This window comes from Penaeus japonicus, unplaced genomic scaffold, assembly GCF_977035675.1.
Source record: "Penaeus japonicus unplaced genomic scaffold, GWHDUDI00000001_assembly GWHDUDI00000014, whole genome shotgun sequence".
Classification (NCBI taxonomy): domain Eukaryota; kingdom Metazoa; phylum Arthropoda; class Malacostraca; order Decapoda; family Penaeidae; genus Penaeus; species Penaeus japonicus.
Genome location: NW_028234416.1, coordinates 10,357,342 through 10,377,432, shown reverse-complemented (window position 1 = coordinate 10,377,432; position 20,091 = coordinate 10,357,342). Strand labels below are relative to the sequence as shown.

At 46.4% G+C, this 20,091-nt stretch overlaps 1 protein-coding gene across 1 annotated transcript in view; it reads left to right on the top strand.

Moving 5' to 3' along the window:
* Nucleotides 1–19,800, top strand: part of LOC122258850 (serine/threonine-protein kinase PLK1) — a 191,510-nt gene extending 171,710 nt beyond the window's left edge. Inside the window, exons 4-11 of the mRNA XM_043025102.2 lie at nt 12,475–12,686; nt 13,369–13,464; nt 13,800–13,999; nt 14,123–14,349; nt 14,490–14,739; nt 14,856–15,015; nt 15,149–15,398; nt 15,674–19,800. Of these exons, the coding sequence (XP_042881036.1) occupies nt 12,475–12,686; nt 13,369–13,464; nt 13,800–13,999; nt 14,123–14,349; nt 14,490–14,739; nt 14,856–15,015; nt 15,149–15,398; nt 15,674–15,883 (1,605 nt within the window). The 3' untranslated portion in view covers nt 15,884–19,800. The remainder of the gene's footprint in view (nt 1–12,474; nt 12,687–13,368; nt 13,465–13,799; nt 14,000–14,122; nt 14,350–14,489; nt 14,740–14,855; nt 15,016–15,148; nt 15,399–15,673) is intronic.
* Nucleotides 19,801–20,091: the final 291 nt, after the last annotated feature.

Below are 20,091 nucleotides of genomic sequence, written 5' to 3'. Positions count from 1 at the left end.
TAAGAATACTCTTTGTGCTTGACACAGCGGCTTGACTTCTTTCACCACACGGCCAGAATGAGTGTCATCGTCTATTAGCAGCATTAGTGGCGGGGTTGACTGCTGTGGGCGAGGCGGCAGGTGGCGAGGAAGTGGCTCTGGTCACACCACGCCTCACTGTGGCCCAAATGCCATGGCTCACTCTCAACGCAAGCTGCAACGCCATGCCCCATGCCCCTTGCATGGCGGGCCCCCCAGAGGCTCGCGGAGGACCCAGCCGTGCGTGGCGAAGGGTCAAAACCACCTCTATGGGCGTCCATTGGTAATGTCTGGTAGGTGGAGGTATCCTGACTTCCATCCACTGACCTTTTTTGTCGATTCATATATCTGTTGAACGGCCTTCGGTAGATATTTTTTGCTCTTTCGACTCCATATTGAGTTGGCCCTGCGGGTCGTGCCACGAGGGACGGCGTGAAATATTCGTTTGAGTTGATCCTTTTCTCTCTCTACAGGGGACACTTTGCCTTGAAAACCTATCTTTGGAAGGGTTTTGCCATCACACATATGCAACTTCCCTGTAATCGTGAAGGAAGCGTGTATTTAATTGAATTTATTGTTGATTTTGATAGTTATACTTGATGTCGCTTTCATCGACTTTGCATTATCACTACCTCAGACTGTGTCTCTCAGCCATCACACTTTGTGATAGACAAGAGGGATTTTTTGTGTGCGGTTGGATGAGGCTGGGACAAGGGGTGGCCAGGCTGCGGCACGACCGCCCTGTGGCCGCCCTGCTCTCCTCGCCCTCGCCCTCGCCTCACCCTCGCCTTCATCCCAGTCCTTCATCTCATTCCTTCATTCCTCTTCTTCATTTCTCTCCTTCATCTCTTTCTCTCTCTCTCTCTCTCTCTTTTTCTCTCTCTCTCTTTTTCTCTCTCTCTCTTTCTCTCTCTCTCTCTTTCTCTCTCTCTCTTTCTTTCTCTCTCTCTCTTTCTTTCTCTCTCTCTCTTTCTTTCTCTCTCTCTCTCTCTCTCTCTCTCTCTCTCTCTCTCTCTCTCTCTCTCTCTCTCTCTCTCTCCCTCTCTCTCTCTCTCTCCTCTCTCTCTCTCTCTCTCTCCTCTCCTCCCCTCTCTCTCCTCTCCTCTCCCTCTCTCCTCTCCCTCTCTCCCTCCCTCCCTCTCCCTCTCTCTCTCCCTCTCTCTCTCTCTCTCTCTCTCTCTCTCTCTCTCTCTCTCTCTCTCTCTCTCATTCCCTCACTCCCTCCCTCCCACTCTCTCCCTCCCTCCCACTCTCTCCCTCTCCCTCTATCTCCCTCTCCTCCCTCTCCTTTTCCTATCCCACACCATTTAGCTTCCTTGTCGCCCCCCGTCGCCGAAGACAAGACAGAAGTCCGGCCCCCGATTTGCAATGGGCAGAGGCAGCTACTTCCAGCATGACGTAAAGGGACGCCATGCGATGCGTCACTATCATGGCGCTATGAGTGCGTTTGGAATGTGAACAGAGCTTGCCAACAAAGTCGAGCTCTTCGCAAGTATCCGGGAATACTACTTCAGTGGCCATGACACGGTAGAAGGAAAGAAGAGGCTGAAGGAAGCGAAGGAAAAATGCGCCTCTCGGATCCAACGAGCGGCCGTCAAAGGTGGAGCCAGAGTGGATGTGCGAGTGAGTCGGAACCAGGCCATTGCATCTCCTGCAACTTCAAGCCAGTTAGCTGTTGACTCGAGTCAATAGTGTTTACCGTTGGGCTCATATGATGGAGCGGGGGGGGGGGCGGCCGGGCTGGAAATTCGCTTATTTGCTCTCGTGTGGAGTCGTGGAAGATGGAGATGAAATATATTGCGGAGATATTTAAAAGAAAAAAAAAAGTTGAATTCGTGATCGGATAAATGGATGCTACTAAATCCGAGTGTTGTTGACCCCAGAACTCCATCCGCACAAAAAAGCCAAAAATGCTGGAAGAACAAGGGGTCAGGGAACGCCCCATGCGGTCATGACAGAGCCGTGGCGAATGCGCACATCTCAGGCGGCGAGAGATTGGCCAGGCCTTCCAATCGTTCACAGCGCCCGCCCGCCTCGCAACCATTCGCTGCGACAAGGAGCTGCATTTTACATGACTGCTTACTTGATGAGACGGGAGGGGGTATGGAAAGAGCACGGCCGCGGGGGAGGCGGACGGACAAGCAGTCAGACACAGTCAGACACAGTCAGTCACAGACAGACAGTCAGACACAGTCAGACACAGTCAGTCAGTCAGTCAGTCATACTCAATCACCAACGCTCGCGCGTTAACATTCACACACTTAAACATAAACAGCGAGTCAGACAGACAGACAGACAGACAGACAGACAGGCAGGCTATATGAGTGCGTGTGAGAGCTGTCCCCCCCCCCTCCTCCTCCTCCTCCCCCGCCACCACTTCCTCCTTGCCGACGCCACCTGATATGTGTTACTGGCGACCGCAGGACAACGTGATCCTTTTGTGCTTCTTTAACCTTCCTTGACAGCTGATCGGCAATTGCGCTCGTGTGTTTATTTGGGGCGAACTTGTGCTTGCGGTTAGCTTTGATAGGAAGGGTTTGTCTGGCGCGTAAGTGTATTGTTATTATGGCTACATGTGGTAAGTCCTGTGGAGAAATGTGCAAGCGTTGCAGGAGCGGCTTGAGGACATCTGGCCAAGGATACTGTTGCTAGGATTACGAGGTCAGGCCGAGGCTAATGATCAGCGTGGGAGCCGCGTCCAAGGGATCTCGGGCGGACCGTGTTCTCGAGGTGGTTCCTGTGCCATGAGAGTGTCGGCTCCAATGCATGATTTTTGTCGTCATGCAGTGTTGTGGCTACTTATTTTCGACAGCAACTTTTAGATATTTCAAGTAATGCAACGTCAGTATGTGGACTGAGGCTGAGGGTGCAACGTAGCGCATTATTCTCTTTTGACTTTTCTTGACGTGTCTGTCTGCGAGTGTCTAGTTTGGGTGTGAGATTGCAGTTCAAGTGTGAGTATGCGTTTGTGCAACGGCATTGCACTTCCGATCCCCTCGAGCTTTTTTTGCAGAAGATCTGAACCAAGTTGGTAATATCCGACGTTACTATCACGGTAAACGGTACAGAAACACTTTGTCAGCTTAACAACCATGGCGGCAGGAGTGCTTGAGATCGGAAAGTGCGTGCGCGGGCGAGCCCATGCCTCCACACTCGAGTGCGGAAGTGCAAGCTCCGCGGATCCTCCATCCCCCCAGCTGACACTGCGACTGACATCGCAGCTGACACACTTCCTAAGTTTGTGGTCCTTAGTTGGCAATAACGTTTTGCCGCCGCGGATCGTCGCAAGCGTTGTGGCATCTTGCCATAAGTTTCGTTTTAGTGTCATGGAACGTCGCAATATCGTTGCCATCATAAGGCGCATTAATGTTGCGAAGGTTCAGTGCGCGCCTCTCGCGGCCACAACCGTTGTTTGTTCGCAATGGACGGTGGTGGGCGGGGCTCGGGCCGGATGTTTCAAGTGTCTTTGCTCACGTGGCTTCCGGAGACCGATGGCCCTGACCCTGGCCCTGGTGCGAGCGCAGGTGCGGACAGACAGGCACACACACACCGCCTCACCCCGTGCAGGGAGTGAGTTGTAGACTTAAATGGCTCTGTGTGTGTGTGTGTGTGTGTGTGTGTGTGTGTGTGTGTGTGTGTGTGTGTGTGTGTGTGTGTGTGTGTGTGTGTGTGTGTGTGTGTGTGTGTGTGTGTGTGTGTGTGTGTGTGTGTGTGTGTGTGTGTGTGTGTGTGTGTGTGTGTGTGTGTGTGTGTGTGTGTGTGTGTGTGTGTGTGTGTGTGTGTGTGTGTGGAGAGAGGAATGGTCTTGAGATGCATGTGAACGCAGGCTTGTGTTGCGGCGCATTGTGGGGGATGATTGTATCGCGAGAGAGCCACGTCTCCGGAAGCAGATTTTCAATTAACCCGGTCAAAAGACGTGTGCACACCTCAAGAGAAAGTAATTTACTGTGAGGAGCTTCACATGCTCTTACGTTGGCCCGCCTCCTTTGTGAGCTTTCCCATCCGCCCACCCTCCTTCCTCCTCCTCTCTCTCCTCTCTCCTCTCTCCTCTCTCTTCTCTCTTCTCTCTTCTCTCTCCTCTCTCCTCTCTCCTCTCTCCTCTCTCCTCTCTCCTCTCTCCTCTCTCCTCTCTCCTCTCTCCTCTCTCCTCTCTTCTCTCTCCTCTCTCCTCTCTCCTCTCTCCTCTCTCCTCTCTCCTCTCTCCTCTCTCCTCTCTCCTCTCTCCTCTCTCCTCTCTCTCTCTCTCTCTCTCTCTCTCTCTCTCTCTCTCTCCTCTCTCCTCTCTCCTCTCTCCTCTCTCCTCTCTCCTCTCTCCTCTCTCCTCTCTCCTCTTCTCTCTCTCAAATCTCCCCTCTCCCCCTCCCCTCCTCTGCCGGTCGTGCGCACATTTTTTCTTCCTGGAAGAGAGAGGAGAAACGTTTCGCAGGTGACTTGCTCGGAAAACGTTTATTCGCAAGGCCGCTCTCTTTCCCCGCCGCCTAGGAGCGTCTCCAGCGTCTCTGTGCGTTCGCTCGTAAATAGCTGCCGCCTCTTGTATGGTCCCGGTTGTGGCAGGTGTGAGAGCTGCCATATCGCGCTCGTCCAGTGTTCCTTGCAGATCGTTCCTCCTCGGACGAAGAGGACTACGGACCAACGCACTACGAAGGGCCTTGAGATCTGCTCGAGATGCATTGTTGACTTGAACTGAAAGCCTGATGGCAGTGTGAGTGTTTGCATGGGAGGCGGTCGCGAGGAAGAGGTTTTGAGGATGTGAATAGAAAGAGAGAGAAGGAGGGAGGGAGGGAGGGAGGGAGGATGCGAGTTCGAAAAGAAAGGTTTGTGTGGGAACTGTTTTCTCTTTGGTCATTTTCCCCTATTGTTTTTTTTTTCTTCTTCAATTTAGTGAATTGGTGATTTTTCTTCGTTGTTTGCTTTAAGTTAATTAGGGAAAGTGAAGGAAAAATGGGAGTCCTTAGGGTCAGGCTACTTAAGCTCATATTCCCCCCTTTCCCTGGAAAAAAAGATGAAGGAAGACACATGCGAGATAGAAAGAAGTATGAGGCATGTGTCTTTACATATAAACTTCCTGCGAACCCGCGCCTCACCTGACATGTATCTTTCGCTCACGCCACAGGAAGCAGTTTATCTTCTATATGTATATATCAGTGTATGTATTTATATGTTTATATGGATGTTTGTTTGTTCTTATGCTGGGTCACCAAATGGAGTTAGTGACGGTAAACCGGATCATATATGTATGTATGTGATTATGTATGTATGTAATTATGTATGTGTGTGATTATGTATGTATGTATCTTTTCTTTTTCGTAATTAACTTTCCTAATATGTAACTGACGAAGAGGTGTTTGGATGGAGAGACGGGGCTGATTGTGGGAGTATAGGCGGCGACGGAGGAAATGATGTTTAGTGGTAGAGCTGCGCTCACAAAGACAGTCTGTCCGAGCAATCGCTACGACAGGAACTGCTAGAATCAAGCATTCTGCAACTCCCCACTCCTCAGTTCTGTATCCTTTTTTACTGATTTTTACTTCTTTATACTTTTCCCTTTCCCATATATTGGAGCCTTTGCCTCTCACACCCATTCCGTTCTTTCCGTAGCTACTCCCCTTGGCCCTCCCCTCCCCTCCCCTCCCCTCCCCTATCGTGTGGTATCGTGAGCGAAACCAGAGGTGTGAGGCTGATCCTATCCCCCTCTCCATCTGCCTCCTCTTTCCTCCTCCCTTCCCTCCCGGCTTCTGGCGCAGCTAATTTTAGATATTTGGTGAATATGTGGGTGCGAGTATTGTCCTTGGGGTGCGTGGGGGCGGCGGGGATAGTGGACGGAGCCGCCCTCGGTCGAGCGAAAGAAGGCGGACGGTAGATGGCGTCTCCCTCGAAGTCCTATTCACGGAGGCACGCGTCGCACCCTCTAAAACAAATGATAGAGGAATAAGTCATTAAATATTAAGACAATAACCGATTCTCAACTTTTCCCAAAAAATAGAATAAAACACAATGTTTCAGGACAGAAGTATAGGGAATCAATCCGGGATTCTACGGGCAAGTCAGCGATTGAAGGAGTTGACCCATCCGTGATTCTGACAGAAAAGAAGGGTTGGCTTGGTACTGAGACACATGTATGGTGCGCTTTGATGAACGGAAAGTACATTTATCACGAAGCCACAAGAGTAAGAAGAAAACGCCCATCTATACAAGGTCTTCATGGGGGCAAAACGGTAGACAGAGTCATAACTGAGAAATGACCAAGTGATGAAGGAACGGCCATAAAAAGGAATTCGTGCCAAACCGCTGCGCATATGCTGAGAATGCGAACTATGACGAGGCGGAAACGGGAAGAGGGGAAACCCACGGTAGAGTGAGCAAGGGGAAAGGAAGCGCAGAAGAGGTAGGAATATGACACTCAGACACGTGAGTAAATCAAGTGCTTCACATTCATTGCCATGGCAGATGACAGGGCGCATAGACCTATGTTTTGAGCTCACGTTATGGCAAAGGTCTTTACATAAGAAAAAAAGTTCAGAAGCAGAAAGGCAATAGCGAGTCCGAAAGAATAAGTAAGCTTGGAAATTAATAGATGAGTTAACTACGCTTTCAGGGAAGGCAACGCTATTAACAATAATCTAAGTCACTTCTCGTGGAGGATGCCAAGTTCTACCATCCATCGTGATACACCAAGCAAGGGGGCAACGTCGAGCGGGGCGATTATGTCATTAAGCCATGTAATTACGAAGGAAAATAAAGCATGCAGTGGACGCTGCAACAGCAGACGAGGACACTCTTCAGCGTCGAGCGTCGAGACAACTCGATCGGCTTTTTCCTCGACTCTGCCATCTTCGCACATAAGCGACCCATGAAAGTGCAGACTCTAAAAAGCTCTGCGCAAAACAGCGCCCCGCCCTCCTCCCCTCTCCTCCCCTCTCCACCCCTCTCCACCCCTCTCCACCCCGACCACCACCCTGTCTTCCTGGAACCCGCCCCGTGTTTCCCATTAATCATAATCGCGGGTCAATGGAGGTCACGGAGATGGTATCACCGTCGCTGCCTTCGCTCCTGTCATTTGTTGGCTGCGGAACCCGCCAGGGGCGCTCGGGGCCGCAGGACGAAAGGTCGGGAGGGTCCCTGGCGATGGACCTTACTGTTGGGGTTGGGGTTGGTTGGGTGGCGGGGTTGCGCGCCCTTTTGATGCGATTGGGATTGGAGGGAGGACACAGACTGGGTTGACTGGGATTGTGGGAAGGCCGATTGGGTTGGCTTGACTGGGATTGGTGGAAGGCGCGGGATTGTGATAACTGTTTTCACTCGCGTCGGGCGGGTTGTATGTCGGAGGCCTGTCTGTCTGCTGGACTTATTTTTTTTCGTATAACTTTTGTTAATCAACGATCTCTTCGCTTGAACTTCATTGTCTTATACTTGCTCCGTCTCGCGAAGGAATGCTGTTACTCGGAAAATTGCTTGACATTTTGCCCGACGAATTCCTGGAGCAAGCGCAGCGAATATTAGTAAGAGAAGTCCCTCTTCGCCGCAGGCACTTGCTCTCTGTATATTTTTGTTTTGTTTGATGTTTTATTTATTTTATATTATCATCTTTGTTTCACTTTTAGTTGATGGCATTTTATTTGTTTTTAATTTTGTTCTTTAATTTTGGCATCATTAGTTTTGTTATTATTATTATTTTCATTAATAATTATTTATACATCCGTCTATCTGTCTGTCTATTTGTGTGTGCGTGCGTCCACATCAGTATGTGTGCGCGTGTGTGTGAGTTTGTGTGTGCGCGTGTGTGTGAGTGTGTGTGTGAGAGTGTGTGTGAGTGTGTGAGTGTCTTAAGTGTTGTAAGTCCTTGCTTCCCAGTTGCCCCGATGTGGCTGAGGGCAACATCTCGGGCAGAATTCACACGCACTCCCGCCGTTCTCTCGCTCGCTCGCTTGCTCGTAGAACCGCACGAACGAACGAACGAGCGAACGAACGAATGAATCGCCTGTGGATGTGGATAGACAAAGGGACAAAAATCGTGGCCAACCACAGTCCACTTTTTAATCCCGGGGAAAGGAAGGTGCCGGGAGGAGACGGGCGGGAGATGAAGCGTGACCACGAGGGAAAGAATGGCCGCCGGGGGCAACATGTATAAATGGAAGCGGATGCTGCTTCTGCAGGCTGGAGAGGGGGATCGGTGTGCTTAAGCGGAGGTTGATTGTTGCATCCAGCGACGTCGCCGCCAGCAGGTCCCAACCGCCCGGGGCTGTACCTCCCGGCCCTCACCACCTCCCCTCCTACCCCCACCCCCGCAGCATAACTTCCCCTTTCCCACCCCCGCCCGAACCCCTCCCTACCCCGCCCCACCCCATCCCGCCCATCTCTCTCCTCCAAAGCCCTGTGGCCATGGAAGTCTGGCGGTCCCAGGGCGGAGAGATTATGTTCTTGTGCTGCTTCTTATTACCACAACGTCTTCGTCTTCTCTTCCCCTCGCCATTCCTACCTTCGTCTTCTCTTCCCCTCGCCCTTCTTACCTTCGTCTTCTCTTCCCCTCGCCCTTCTTACCTTCGTCTTCTCTTTCCCCACGTCACCTTTCCCTCGGCGTCGTTTCCCCAAAGTTTCCTAAACGCTCGACCCTTTTTGACAGTTGCTTTTTCAACACCGGCCTTTGGAAAGTCATCCGTTTGGATCGTAGATTAGCAATTGCTGTCACCTTCGCATGGCATTTTTATTTCCGTTGTCGTTTACCCTAAACTGTTCGCCCTCGTGAGCTCATGTCGCTTCAGCTCCGTACTCTCGGCCTCTTGAGTCGGGTAAACATTTTTTTTTCATAGAGTCCTGTCTATGGGTATGCCGTTTGCAACTACTGCAAGTTATATAGCCTTTGAGATAATAAGGGTCCATTCTGACCAGATCATGCTCAAAGAAGTCCGCACTTCAATAGGCCTGCCCACAATAGCCAAGGCCCCCGTATGCCTCCGTAATTGTGTCAGAGTCCGTGCCTCCCTGGAGACGATCTGCCTCGCCAGAAAACAGCTGGGTCCACAGATTACCGACACGGATCATGCAGATGTAGACCGTATGGGCCGAGTCCATAAGGGCGAGGATCCCTATCGCACTGAGGATCCCCAATGTTTACGTGGGGGTGTAGCAGATATGATTAGCCTGAAGGTGTTGGACGTATACTTAAAGTGTGTCGAGTGTTCGGGGCTGGGGGGGGGGGGCTGGGTGGTGTGTCCGTGCGTGTGGGCGTGTTTTCATGGATGCATTTACGAACATACTCTTACTTGGGTGCGTGTTAATGCACGAGTGCGTTGGCAGGGCTGATGTAAAGTGTACACTTCTGGGGTTATGTGCTTGCTTGTCTCTGCATTATACGCGGATGTCATTATTTCTTAAATTTGTCTGTGCTCAAAGTAGAAATAATTTTGAGTCTGAGGAATAAGTTGACTTTGACAGGGAACAGGTATGAGCTCTACTTGACATTTAGAATGTGATCTTTAACTCAGTCTAAACCATGGACTGAGTTAGAGGAGTGATTGAGGAGGCCAGTACCGCGAGGCGACGAGTGTAATGTACACTTGCCCGTACTCCTCTTGAAGATAAGTGACACTGCGTCGCAAGTGATGAATGTTTTGTCACGCGTGATGTATGGCAGTGGCTCAGGGTGTCATATTATATTCGAGGAAGAATAATGCGGTCGGGTCTTCTGCCTCGCGGAGGGGAAGAGTCTGCTCAACGGGAATGATTACCTTGGACTCGGAAATGTTTACTCGAGACACGAGGGAGAGCGAGAGGGAACAGCGATGAAAGTGAGAGCGAAAGCTAGACTGTAGACTCGGCAAAGGAATGTTCTCGGTGATGAGAGGTTAAGTCAAGCCATGTAGGATGGCCGGTAGCGAAGGCGGTGCAGGTGTGCGTGAGTGGGTAGACTAGACGGAGGGCAAGGGGCTGAAATGCCCGTGACCTTCCTCAGGGCAAGCGCGGCGGCCAAGCGGGATGGCCGCAACTCTACGGCTTCTCTTCGCCCGCTTTCATTTCTGGCGACTATAAGGCGCGGGGCCAATAGCTTTTTTGTCATGAGTTTCAATGGATGATTCTGAAAGGTGGAGCCGGAAGCAATTTACAATTTTATTTTCTTGCTTTGTTTCTTAGAAAATTGAATTCGAATTTGAACCTCATCCACAAGCGCACTTATCCTGGCGCTTTAAAGATGAGGGGGTGAGGGGGGGGGGTCCGCGGGTCCAAGAATTCGGCGACGTGAAAGTGAAAGGCGAAGTCAAGCGGCCGAGGGCAGTGGCGGCCGACTCCATGGCTCGGGGGCGGCTGGCCTGCCCACGTCCCGGCTCTCAAGACGAGCGGGACTCGTCACGGCGAGACCGAAATATACACTTGCTAGAGAACACACACATTGCATTGTGTATATGTGTCTATGTATATGTATATGTATATTATATATATATACCAATATACTTATACACATATTCACATACTCATGCACGCATATATGCATACGCATACACAGACATAGACACGCACACACACGCACGCGCACGCGAGACCGTACACCTCTAGATTAAGGGTCGTGATACTCTGTTCTGAGCTGCTGAAGTTCGAAAGGAAAATGCGATTGGCGGCAGGCACTGGGAGCGCGGCCGCGGGGCCCTGATTGTGGCGGAGTCAAAGGCAGGGAGCGGAAGCGCGAGACGATGGCCTGCCATTAGTCATGGTTGGTTTACATGATTATGTGGGGCTCCGTCCCGGCTGACCTTCCGCCCTGACAGCGCTGGCTGAAGGCGCTCTGAAGGCTCGGCCGCAGTCGGAGTAGGCCTAGACGACGTTTCTCGTTCGAGAAATTCTTTCCTCGCATCCTGATTGTGAAGGATGTCTGCCCCTTTGTTGCTGTTCACATCGGACATGGAGACAAGCCTTGGCTCAGGGAAAGGCGTTTGCAGCAGCAGAGGCAGCAGCAGTGTTGGGGCCACGCGTGCTGCCTGCTTGGGGTCGGGTTATGATGGCGATTGTTATGGGTTATGGAAGAGGCCAGAGAGATCACGGGCAGCATTCTCGGGCACGGCTGTGCGCCTCGGGTGATGACACCGTGTCAAGACAGCCGACCGGGAACGATTTACTGCTGCTTTCACGGACGTCCTCGCATGATCTCTCGCATGACAGCTGCCCGCCACTATGGCCACACATGCGAGTCATGTGTGGCCACGATTATGCTAGGAGCTGCGCCCGGCCGCTTGAGACGATAACTCCGACGAGAGAGAGTCTACAGGAGTGGATCTTCATTTTTAAAAAATCGAAATTTAACAAAGTTGTAGAGGTTGTGTGATTAGTTTGCAACACTAATATTTGTCAATTGATATTTTATGAATCTAGCATAATGTAAACCATAATTCTTGCCACTCGGGTTAATCCATGGCATGGAGAGACCATGTCAAGTTCGGGGGATTTCGAAGGATTTACCGGCGCCCAGATTTTCGATTACACAAATCCATCGAAGCGCAGGCTATCGGCAGCAGCGATCTGTTTGTGTCTCCGGCCCACTTTCCCTGCCCTCTCGCTTAGCGAAGGGCCGCCCACCCACCCTGTACCCCCCTTAGTGTCCCCCCCCCACCCTCCAAGTCTTATGCCCAAGATGCCTCAGGAAGGACTCATGCCAACTATGAAGTGCTGCCATAATCGTTGCCATTGCATGCTACATCTTTTTGTGTCTGTGCATGACAAAAGCATGTCTAATTTCCAATGTTTTTATTTACCTATTTATTGATCTATTTATATGAGCAGGCCTTTGGTGATTCTGTCCCTCTCTCTGCGGAAGGATGATAGAGAGCGAGCAAAGACAGAAAATGCATCTCAGGAAATACTGTTCTGACTTCGATGACATTACTTGTATGCTAACTTTGCGGAAACACTCTTGCGCTCTCTTTCTCTCTCTCTCTCTCTTTTTCTTTCTTTCTTTCTTTTTCTCTTTCTCTTTCTCTTTCTCTCTCTCTTTCTCTTTCTCTTTCTCTTTCACTTTCTCTTTCTCTCTTTCTCTTTCTCTTTCCCTCTCTTTCTCTTTCTCTCTTTCTCTTTCTCTTTCTCTTTCTCTTTCTCTTCTCTCTCTCTCTCTCTCTCTCTCTCTCTCTCTCTCTCTCTCTCTCTCTCTCTCTCTCTCTCTCTCTCTCTCTCTCTCTCTCTCTCTCTCTCTCTATCGCGTCTTTCCTTCCTCCCTCCCTCCCCACTCCCTCTCCCTCCCTCCCTCCTCCCTCTCCCTCCCTCCCTCCTCCCCCGCTGCCTTCTAAACTAATTTAAGTGAATTTTGAGTTATTATCCATCAGCGTATCTGTTGCATTCTTGTTGAAAAGATGAGTGAGGGCAATTCATGCATGTAGCAGGACTTGTTTTGATTCAGTGCCAAGAGTTAGTGTTGTTTGTGATCCTCTCCTGTAGCAACACTTGCGGGGGCCTAACCCGACCTCCTTCCTCCCGCAGAGCCTCGTGCACGTACTGAAACACCGCCGGACGCTGACTGAGCCGGAGGTACGCTACTACATGCGCCAGCTGGCCGAGGGAGTAGCCTACGTGCACCAGCAGCAGGTCATTCATCGCGACCTGAAGTTGGGCAACATGTTTCTCACAGAGGACATGGTCATGAAGATCGGGGACTTCGGCTTGGCCACGCGGGTCGACGACAACAGGAATGTGTAAGTTGCACCGGGATTGCATTGCATTGAGCGCGGGTGAAGAGAGGAGGACGCCGCGAGTGAGAGACGGAGAAATGATAAGACAGTCCTCTCTTCCACCTCGAAGGGCTTGTATTAAAAGCCTGCTCGTTTGGTCTCTCTCTCTCAAGGCCGAAGATGGCTGGGCTTTTGCGATTTTATGATTTTATATATTTTTTTCATAGGCCTATGTTAATTTTAGATGAGATGTTACATAACGAGTATATTATCAGTAATCCCACAGATTTGAATCATTTATCAGGAAGAGTATTGTCGTAAATTAATATATATTTGTTAATTTTCACCTTTCGTGGCAAATGCAAACCTTAGTTGCACATGATTGGGCAGTGATTGGTTAGATAAGGCCATGGCAGTTATACAACGGTCAGTGCAAGTTCGACTGACTTGGAAGATTTAGCTGGCAGGATTTTTTTCTTTGCTGTCACCTGTTCAGCGTCCGGTTAAGTTAATTAGTATAGCACATACTCCTTATTGGTTTTATTTACTTACTTATTTTTGTTTATTTTTATTTATTTTTTTCCTGGGGAATTTCATTGTGACTTTGGATTTGCGCCTAGCCATGGCCTTTTAGTTTTTGTATTGTTAGATTAGTCTACTTACCATTCTCAACAGTGATTGTTGCTAACCTGCATCTTCCTTGCAGAACAATATGTGGAACCCCGAATTACATCGCTCCAGAGGTGTTGAATAAATTGGGCCACTCTTACGAAGCAGATATTTGGGCCATGGGTTGCATTATGTGAGTATAGCAGGAGGTCTTTTTTTTAATGAGCATCATTTAATACATGCATTAAAGTTGAATTGTGATGTAGTGCCTTTTAAAGATGGAGTTATAGATGCATACGCGTTCGCACGAGCATATGCACACGCGTAAACGCAATTACACTACCGCATACGCATACACATTACTCAGTAAACATTACTCGCTACTCATTACCTATTATACATTACATATTACACCCCCCACACACACATACACGTATGCACACACGCACACGTATGCACACACGCACACGCACGCAGTAAGAGATGTGTGTATGAGATAACTGAATGAATGCCCTTGCGTTCGCCCAGGTATGCGCTGCTGGTGGGCCAGCCGCCCTTCGAGACGGAGACCCTGAAGGAGACGTACTCGCGCATCACCACCAACAAGTATGTGATTCCGCCTCTGATCAGCGACGCGGCCAGGCACTTGATCCGGCGCTTCCTTCACCCGGACCCGAACGCCAGGCCGCGACTGGATCAGGTCGTCAACCACGAGTTCTTCACCACGGGTAAGGCCTCATTTTCAAGTGTCGGAGTATTACTGATCCGCGATGAATATATGACAAGGAAATGCCGGTTAATCCCTTTGGGAAAGGTCCAGGACGTGTGATTAATCAAGCATCATTTCCCAGGTGTTGTCCCGCGAAGTCTGCCTTCCTCTGCTTGTACCCAGGTGCCAAAGTTTGGTCTGGAGATCATTGGAAAGTCGGTCTCCATGCCAGAACAACAAATGCAGCAGCAGCAACAGACGATGCTTCCTCAGTCACAGTCACAGCATCCTCTAAATCAAGATATAAAGAAAATTACCACTTCCGTCTCTACCCTTCGCATACCCAACCCAAAGCCACAATTAGACAAGGTAATTATGCAGTCTCGTATTTTGTATTTATCTGCACAAATTGTAGTGTTCTATTTTCATCTGAAAATTTTTATGTAACCTCTTCCCCTATATGAAATACAAATTATAAAACACAAAACTTGCATGTGACCCATGGACAGATCTCGATTTTGGATGGTGGGTTGGGAAGCCCTCCCACGAGCAGACCAACCACTGCAACCTCAAAGGAAGAGAACAGAAAAAAGGACTCTGGAGGAACCTTGTCGTCCTGCCTTCGCCAAAAGCTCTCGTCTGTTATTTGCACCACAGACAACAAGGCCTCTGCTGGTAACTTGGTTGGAAAGAAGAGGGACATAACTTCGGGGACTTTATACAATCTTTTGGCTGCCTGTTTAGATAACATGCCAGATGGTAAGTGGAGAAAGTAATGTTATAATCTATTTTTCGGTTTTGGAACAGATTTATATGAAAAAGACTTCACTAATCATTCTTTCCAACTCTAAACCTTTTTTTTTTTATCTTTCCAGATATCAGTAGCAATCCCCCAGTTCAAAGTTACACACCATTGTTTATTTCAAAATGGATTGACTACTCAAACAAGTATGGGTTTGGGTACCAACTGTCAGACCACAGCGTCGGTGTCTTTTTCAATGATCTCACTAGGATTAGTATTAGCACAGACAAAAGGTAAGAATGTAATTTATCTATATAAGATGGTAAAATTATAATGATCAATATTGTAAAGTAAAAACAAAAGAAGAAACAACAGTATTTTGACCGAAAAAAGTATGTATTTGATTTTGTTTGATCTATTTTTCAGTCGTGTCGAGTTCACAGACTCAGCAGGTAGACTGACTGTACAGCAAGCTGGAGCTTTACCAGCTTGGTTGCAGGAGCGTTATCAACTCCTGCGTTATTTCGCAACTTATATGGAAGAGAATCTTACTGAGGCCGGTGATGCTCGTTCTGCAAGAGCAGCAACTTCCAGAGCCTCAGTTATCCCACATGTGCGCCGTTGGGATCGAACACCAAAGTCCATCATTATGCAGCTTAGCAATGGAACCTTCCAGGTAAGAGTGATCTGACAGTGCTTTTGGGCAGAATAGCTGTTTTAGGTATTTGCATGTATGTTGTATAGTTACCCTCCTCTTCCAAGTTTGCCACTCAGCAGTCTGACATGAGTTGAAAGAGTCAATTTACATATTGACAATCCTAAGAGGTGAACTTGGGAATGCAAGGGACTGTGCCATTATCAAGAAACAAATGCACTTTTTAAACTTTTAAAGAATATGCATTTTGTAAATATTTTGTTACAATCATTTACATTTTCTGTCCCTATTTTCAGATTAACTTCTTCAAGGACCACACCAAAATTGTAATTGCTGGTGACCGCACAGATGTCAGCGTAATGTTCATTAGCAGTGACAGGCAGTCCTTCACCTACCGTCTTACCCAGATTGCGGAGCTTGGCTGTGATGCTATGGTACGAGAGCGCTTGGTGTACGCACTCTCGTGCCTTAGGCAGTATGCGGAATTGGATGGAGAGGAAGTTTGAAGAACAGCAAAGACTAGTTCTAGAGATATTTTTGAATATTTGTTGGAAACTAGAGTGGATTAACTTCTCATGGACCACATTGGAAGAGTATTGTGTTCCAAGGACTGCATCTTGGAAATACAGAGTGACACTGCGTTACTGGTGATGGTATTGAAAAGAATGGGCAAGTTTTGTTAGGTTTCGAAGAGAAATACATTTCCATCAGACTTATGTATTGGAGATGCAGTTGGCCATTGTAGTGGCATTATTAGATGTATATGTTACTGGTGGTGTGTAATGATAGATAGTTGACCCCAGCATTATGTACTGAGAAACTGGAATGATTAGCAGGGATGAGCCTTTCTGTGAGTTCTTACAGGTCACCTTTTCACATTTTTTAACTGAAGGCATTGGTCTCTGAGAAGAAGCTTCACAAAGACTCGCTGTTGCTGATCAGTGGAATATGCAGGATCCTTGAACTATGCAATAATAGTGTAAACTGTACATGTCAGTATGTTGCACACTTGTGTTACCTGTGTGAGTAGTGTTTTATGTTACTGTTACATATTGTTGAATGCAAACTGAAGAAGAGTTTAGGAGCCTGTAAGCTCTACCTCAAAGTGTAATAATAATTAATTTTTGTCTCATCACTGCCCATGTTGATAGTCAAGGGCATAGAAAAGCCTCTATTTCCCTCATTCACAATGTTTTGATACTTCTTGTTGAAGTTTAACTACACAGAATACTGTTGGGAAGCTGTGAATGAGGGCCCTGTTGTATGAGCCTTCCCTCATGTTACCCCCTACATTTACCAAAGAGTTTGAGAGGGGTAGAATATTGAGACACTTTAGTGTAAGCCGGCACTAAAATGTAAGCATTAGGAGAGTTTGGGGATGAGCCCCCTCTGTTTAAGAGAGAAACGATATTTTGGAGTTGATTATGGTGGTGGTTGTGGTGAATTACCTCTTCTGTGCATTAAGGAGATTCTCTTTTGAATTTAAGAGACATCTTATACCAAGATTAATCAAATTTTTAATGATCTCTAAATATACCACTGCTCAAAAACCCAAATAGATAGAAAATGCATTCATGGAACATGCTTGTGCAATTATCAAAAAAATTGTTGTCCCATGTGAATGCTGTCAGTAGAAGCAGAGAGAAAAATCTCATGCTATGAATGAGAGAGAAGGACCGGGAATGTCTCACCACTGAAGCTGTGATACATGCACATCTAATGTATGGTCTTTTTCTCTAGAAATAAGGTTCATGGTGAAAGCAATTGAATTTGAGGCAGATATTTTGTCGACCCAGAAGCAAGTCCGTCCTGGTATGCTCTGCTTCAGTCATTTGTGAGTGTACAACAGAAAAACGGTTTGTGATACAATTTATGTGGTCGTGTTACCATTCTTTAAATTTTATCTTGCAGATACAAGAAATAAGATTTATTGAATTTCCTAGACCCAAAATTAAGGTTTATATCACAAATAAATGCTGTGAAGCTTCTGATGGTCAGTGATTGTTTCATAATGGTGTAAGATTTACAAAGACAATGTTTTCAACAGCTCTCTTGCTTTTTCAGCTGCAAATTCAAGACATTCACAATTCTGTCGTATATACAGGATGAGGCCTTTTTACACAACCAAAGAGTGAATGGTTTATGCCAATGTTCCCTTTTTGGCTCAGGTTTAACTATATTGTACCAAATATAATTTTGATAATGAGAGTCAGCTTCTCATAAGTTATACAGTATTGGCATGGTAAGTGATATATTCTATTTTGTACATTTCAGTTAAAATCATAAGCCATAATTAATTGTTCATTCAAAAGAAAGTCTACCGTCACTGGGCTGCAGACTTTACGCCTTGTCTATATTCATGTAAAGATTTTTTCCAATAAATCAATCATAATGGCTTAAGTACAAACCTAAAAAAATAGAAAAAAAAAATCAGTGAATTAAATTTTCTGTGGGCATAGGGAAGTTTTGTGTATGATCCAGACAGCCTCTATAAATGATCTCATATTTGTGAACCTCCAGGTCACCTCAAAACAGAGTAGTGCCTCAGTAGGTTCGTGTTGTTAGAGGTGGCGTGTGCATATGTGAACAGGGATTCGTAGTCACAAGCTTGATAGTCTATCCAGAGTAGTTTCAGATGTTCAGGTATAGGCTGGTAATAAACTAACATTTTTGGTCCTTTTGATAATGTTTTGTGTAAAGTGGTGACTATGAATCCTGTTCTGGCAAGTTTTCTTAGGGTCCCACCCCTAAGCGGCTTGGCTTTGTAATGAACATTGTGTATTTATTGTATATGTTTCCCTTTCAAAGAGGTTACTCCTACCATTATTTTCTGTCTTACCAAAGATAGCAGAGTTTAATCTGCTCTTCACTTCAATATTGATGTGGTAGACAGGCTTTTGATTATTAAAGTCATTGTTATTCAGAATGCTAGTGCAGCTTTAGGGCTTTTCACACAAAGCACTAGAGGCTCAAGGGTATTATTGGTGAATATGAGGGCGTGCTTAGACGTCAAGACGAAGGAGGATTTATGTGCCAAGGATCCCTTTGATTGTTCTAGAATATTATGATTGTGTCTGTGATTTTCTATGTTAATTTTTGTATGTTTTGTTTTGTGATACTTTGTGATTTTTTGTTCATGTATGTATGCAAGTATGTATATATAGTGCATCAATAATTTAAGCATGTGTGTTATGTTTGTTTTCTGTATCAAGTCGGTAGCGCTCAGGTCTTTCACAACCCGATAGCAGCAATGTGGTCTTCCTTAAATTATTTTCCTCGGTATCTTTCCATTGGTTTGCAACTACCAAATCCTCCAAATTGGTGCCTTTATGTAATGTTATCAGTGGGAGGGCGGGAGGGTATCCTTGCTGTGTCAAGTCAACTTTCTTTATAGTGCTCAAGCATATATATGGCACCTGAACGACACTTCATCAGTTTTAAAGAATATTTTGGCATTATAGATTAAACAAAAATGTTGTGCCTACTACCACAATCCTGTGTCATGTCATTATGAAATGACATAATATAAGAAAACAATTATTAAAATGCTAATTGTTCTGTTTTTTTTTTTTTTCACTGAAATTTAGTTATTGTATTACCAAAATTTTTTGTGATCAATGTGGCCAAGAGGGTGTAAGGCCATGGTTGAGCATTATCTGGTTGCCTGAGTATTCAGAAACTCTAGATAGTGTGGATTCTCTCATTGTTACACATAAAGTATGGGCCTTATGATGCGAGATGTCTTCCATGCAATAGGACGATTACTTGGTTCACTTCCTGAGGTTGGGTGCGATCAACTCTGTTTCAAAAGGTTAGGTGCTCCTGACCAAAGGAAGAATGGGCAGTTCCAAGGATCTTTTAAGAGAGAGAATTGTCAGTCCTCAGGCTTGTTTGATATTTTAAGGGACAGATTTGTTTGAGACTGCAGGAGATTGATAATTTGGCAGTTGCCTGAGTTTGGACCAATGTTAATTGACCTTTACCTGAGAGGACAACGTCATTTGTGTCCAGTGTAGTAAAGATTCCTTCCATTATATAGTACATGGAGTAAAAAGTAATTACTCCAGAATTTTGATCATCAAATGATACAATCATCATCTCTCTTCATAATTAACTTCCAGGGTCCCTTTTTATCATGCTTCAAGAAGGTGACCAAAGCATGTACGATAAATGACCCATTTTGGCGTGAGATTTGTCCGCCATGGTCCATAGTGTCAGAATATTGCATTATTATCCTAACTGGCCCACTCAAGACATGTATATAAATTATGTTAAGATGTTAGGATTACAGTGGTAGTCATCTTCAATCAGTGCAGTCCTATGATGTAAATTAGGCATCATAGACTCTAATGGTCTTTCATTTTTTGCAATTCTTGTTGTAAATTTACTTGCTTTTTGTTTGTAATAAAGAATCAGTAATGAATTTCATTTTATTTTGCAAACCTTGTGCTAGTATGTTTTTTTGTGTTTTTTTCTGTCTTATGGTAGATTTTTTTATATATGTTAAATTCTTTATATTAGAAAGGTACTTTATTTAGTACCTAGCATTGAAAACCGATGTCTGTAGCATGTGATATTTGGTCACATTAATTGCTGTTACCTTTAGCTTACACATTAATGAATATTGTTTGGTTGTAAAGTCTGACCCATCAAGATCTTTTTCCCTCAAAAAAAAAAACAAAAAAACACATGGTATTTCATCAGTTATTGGATG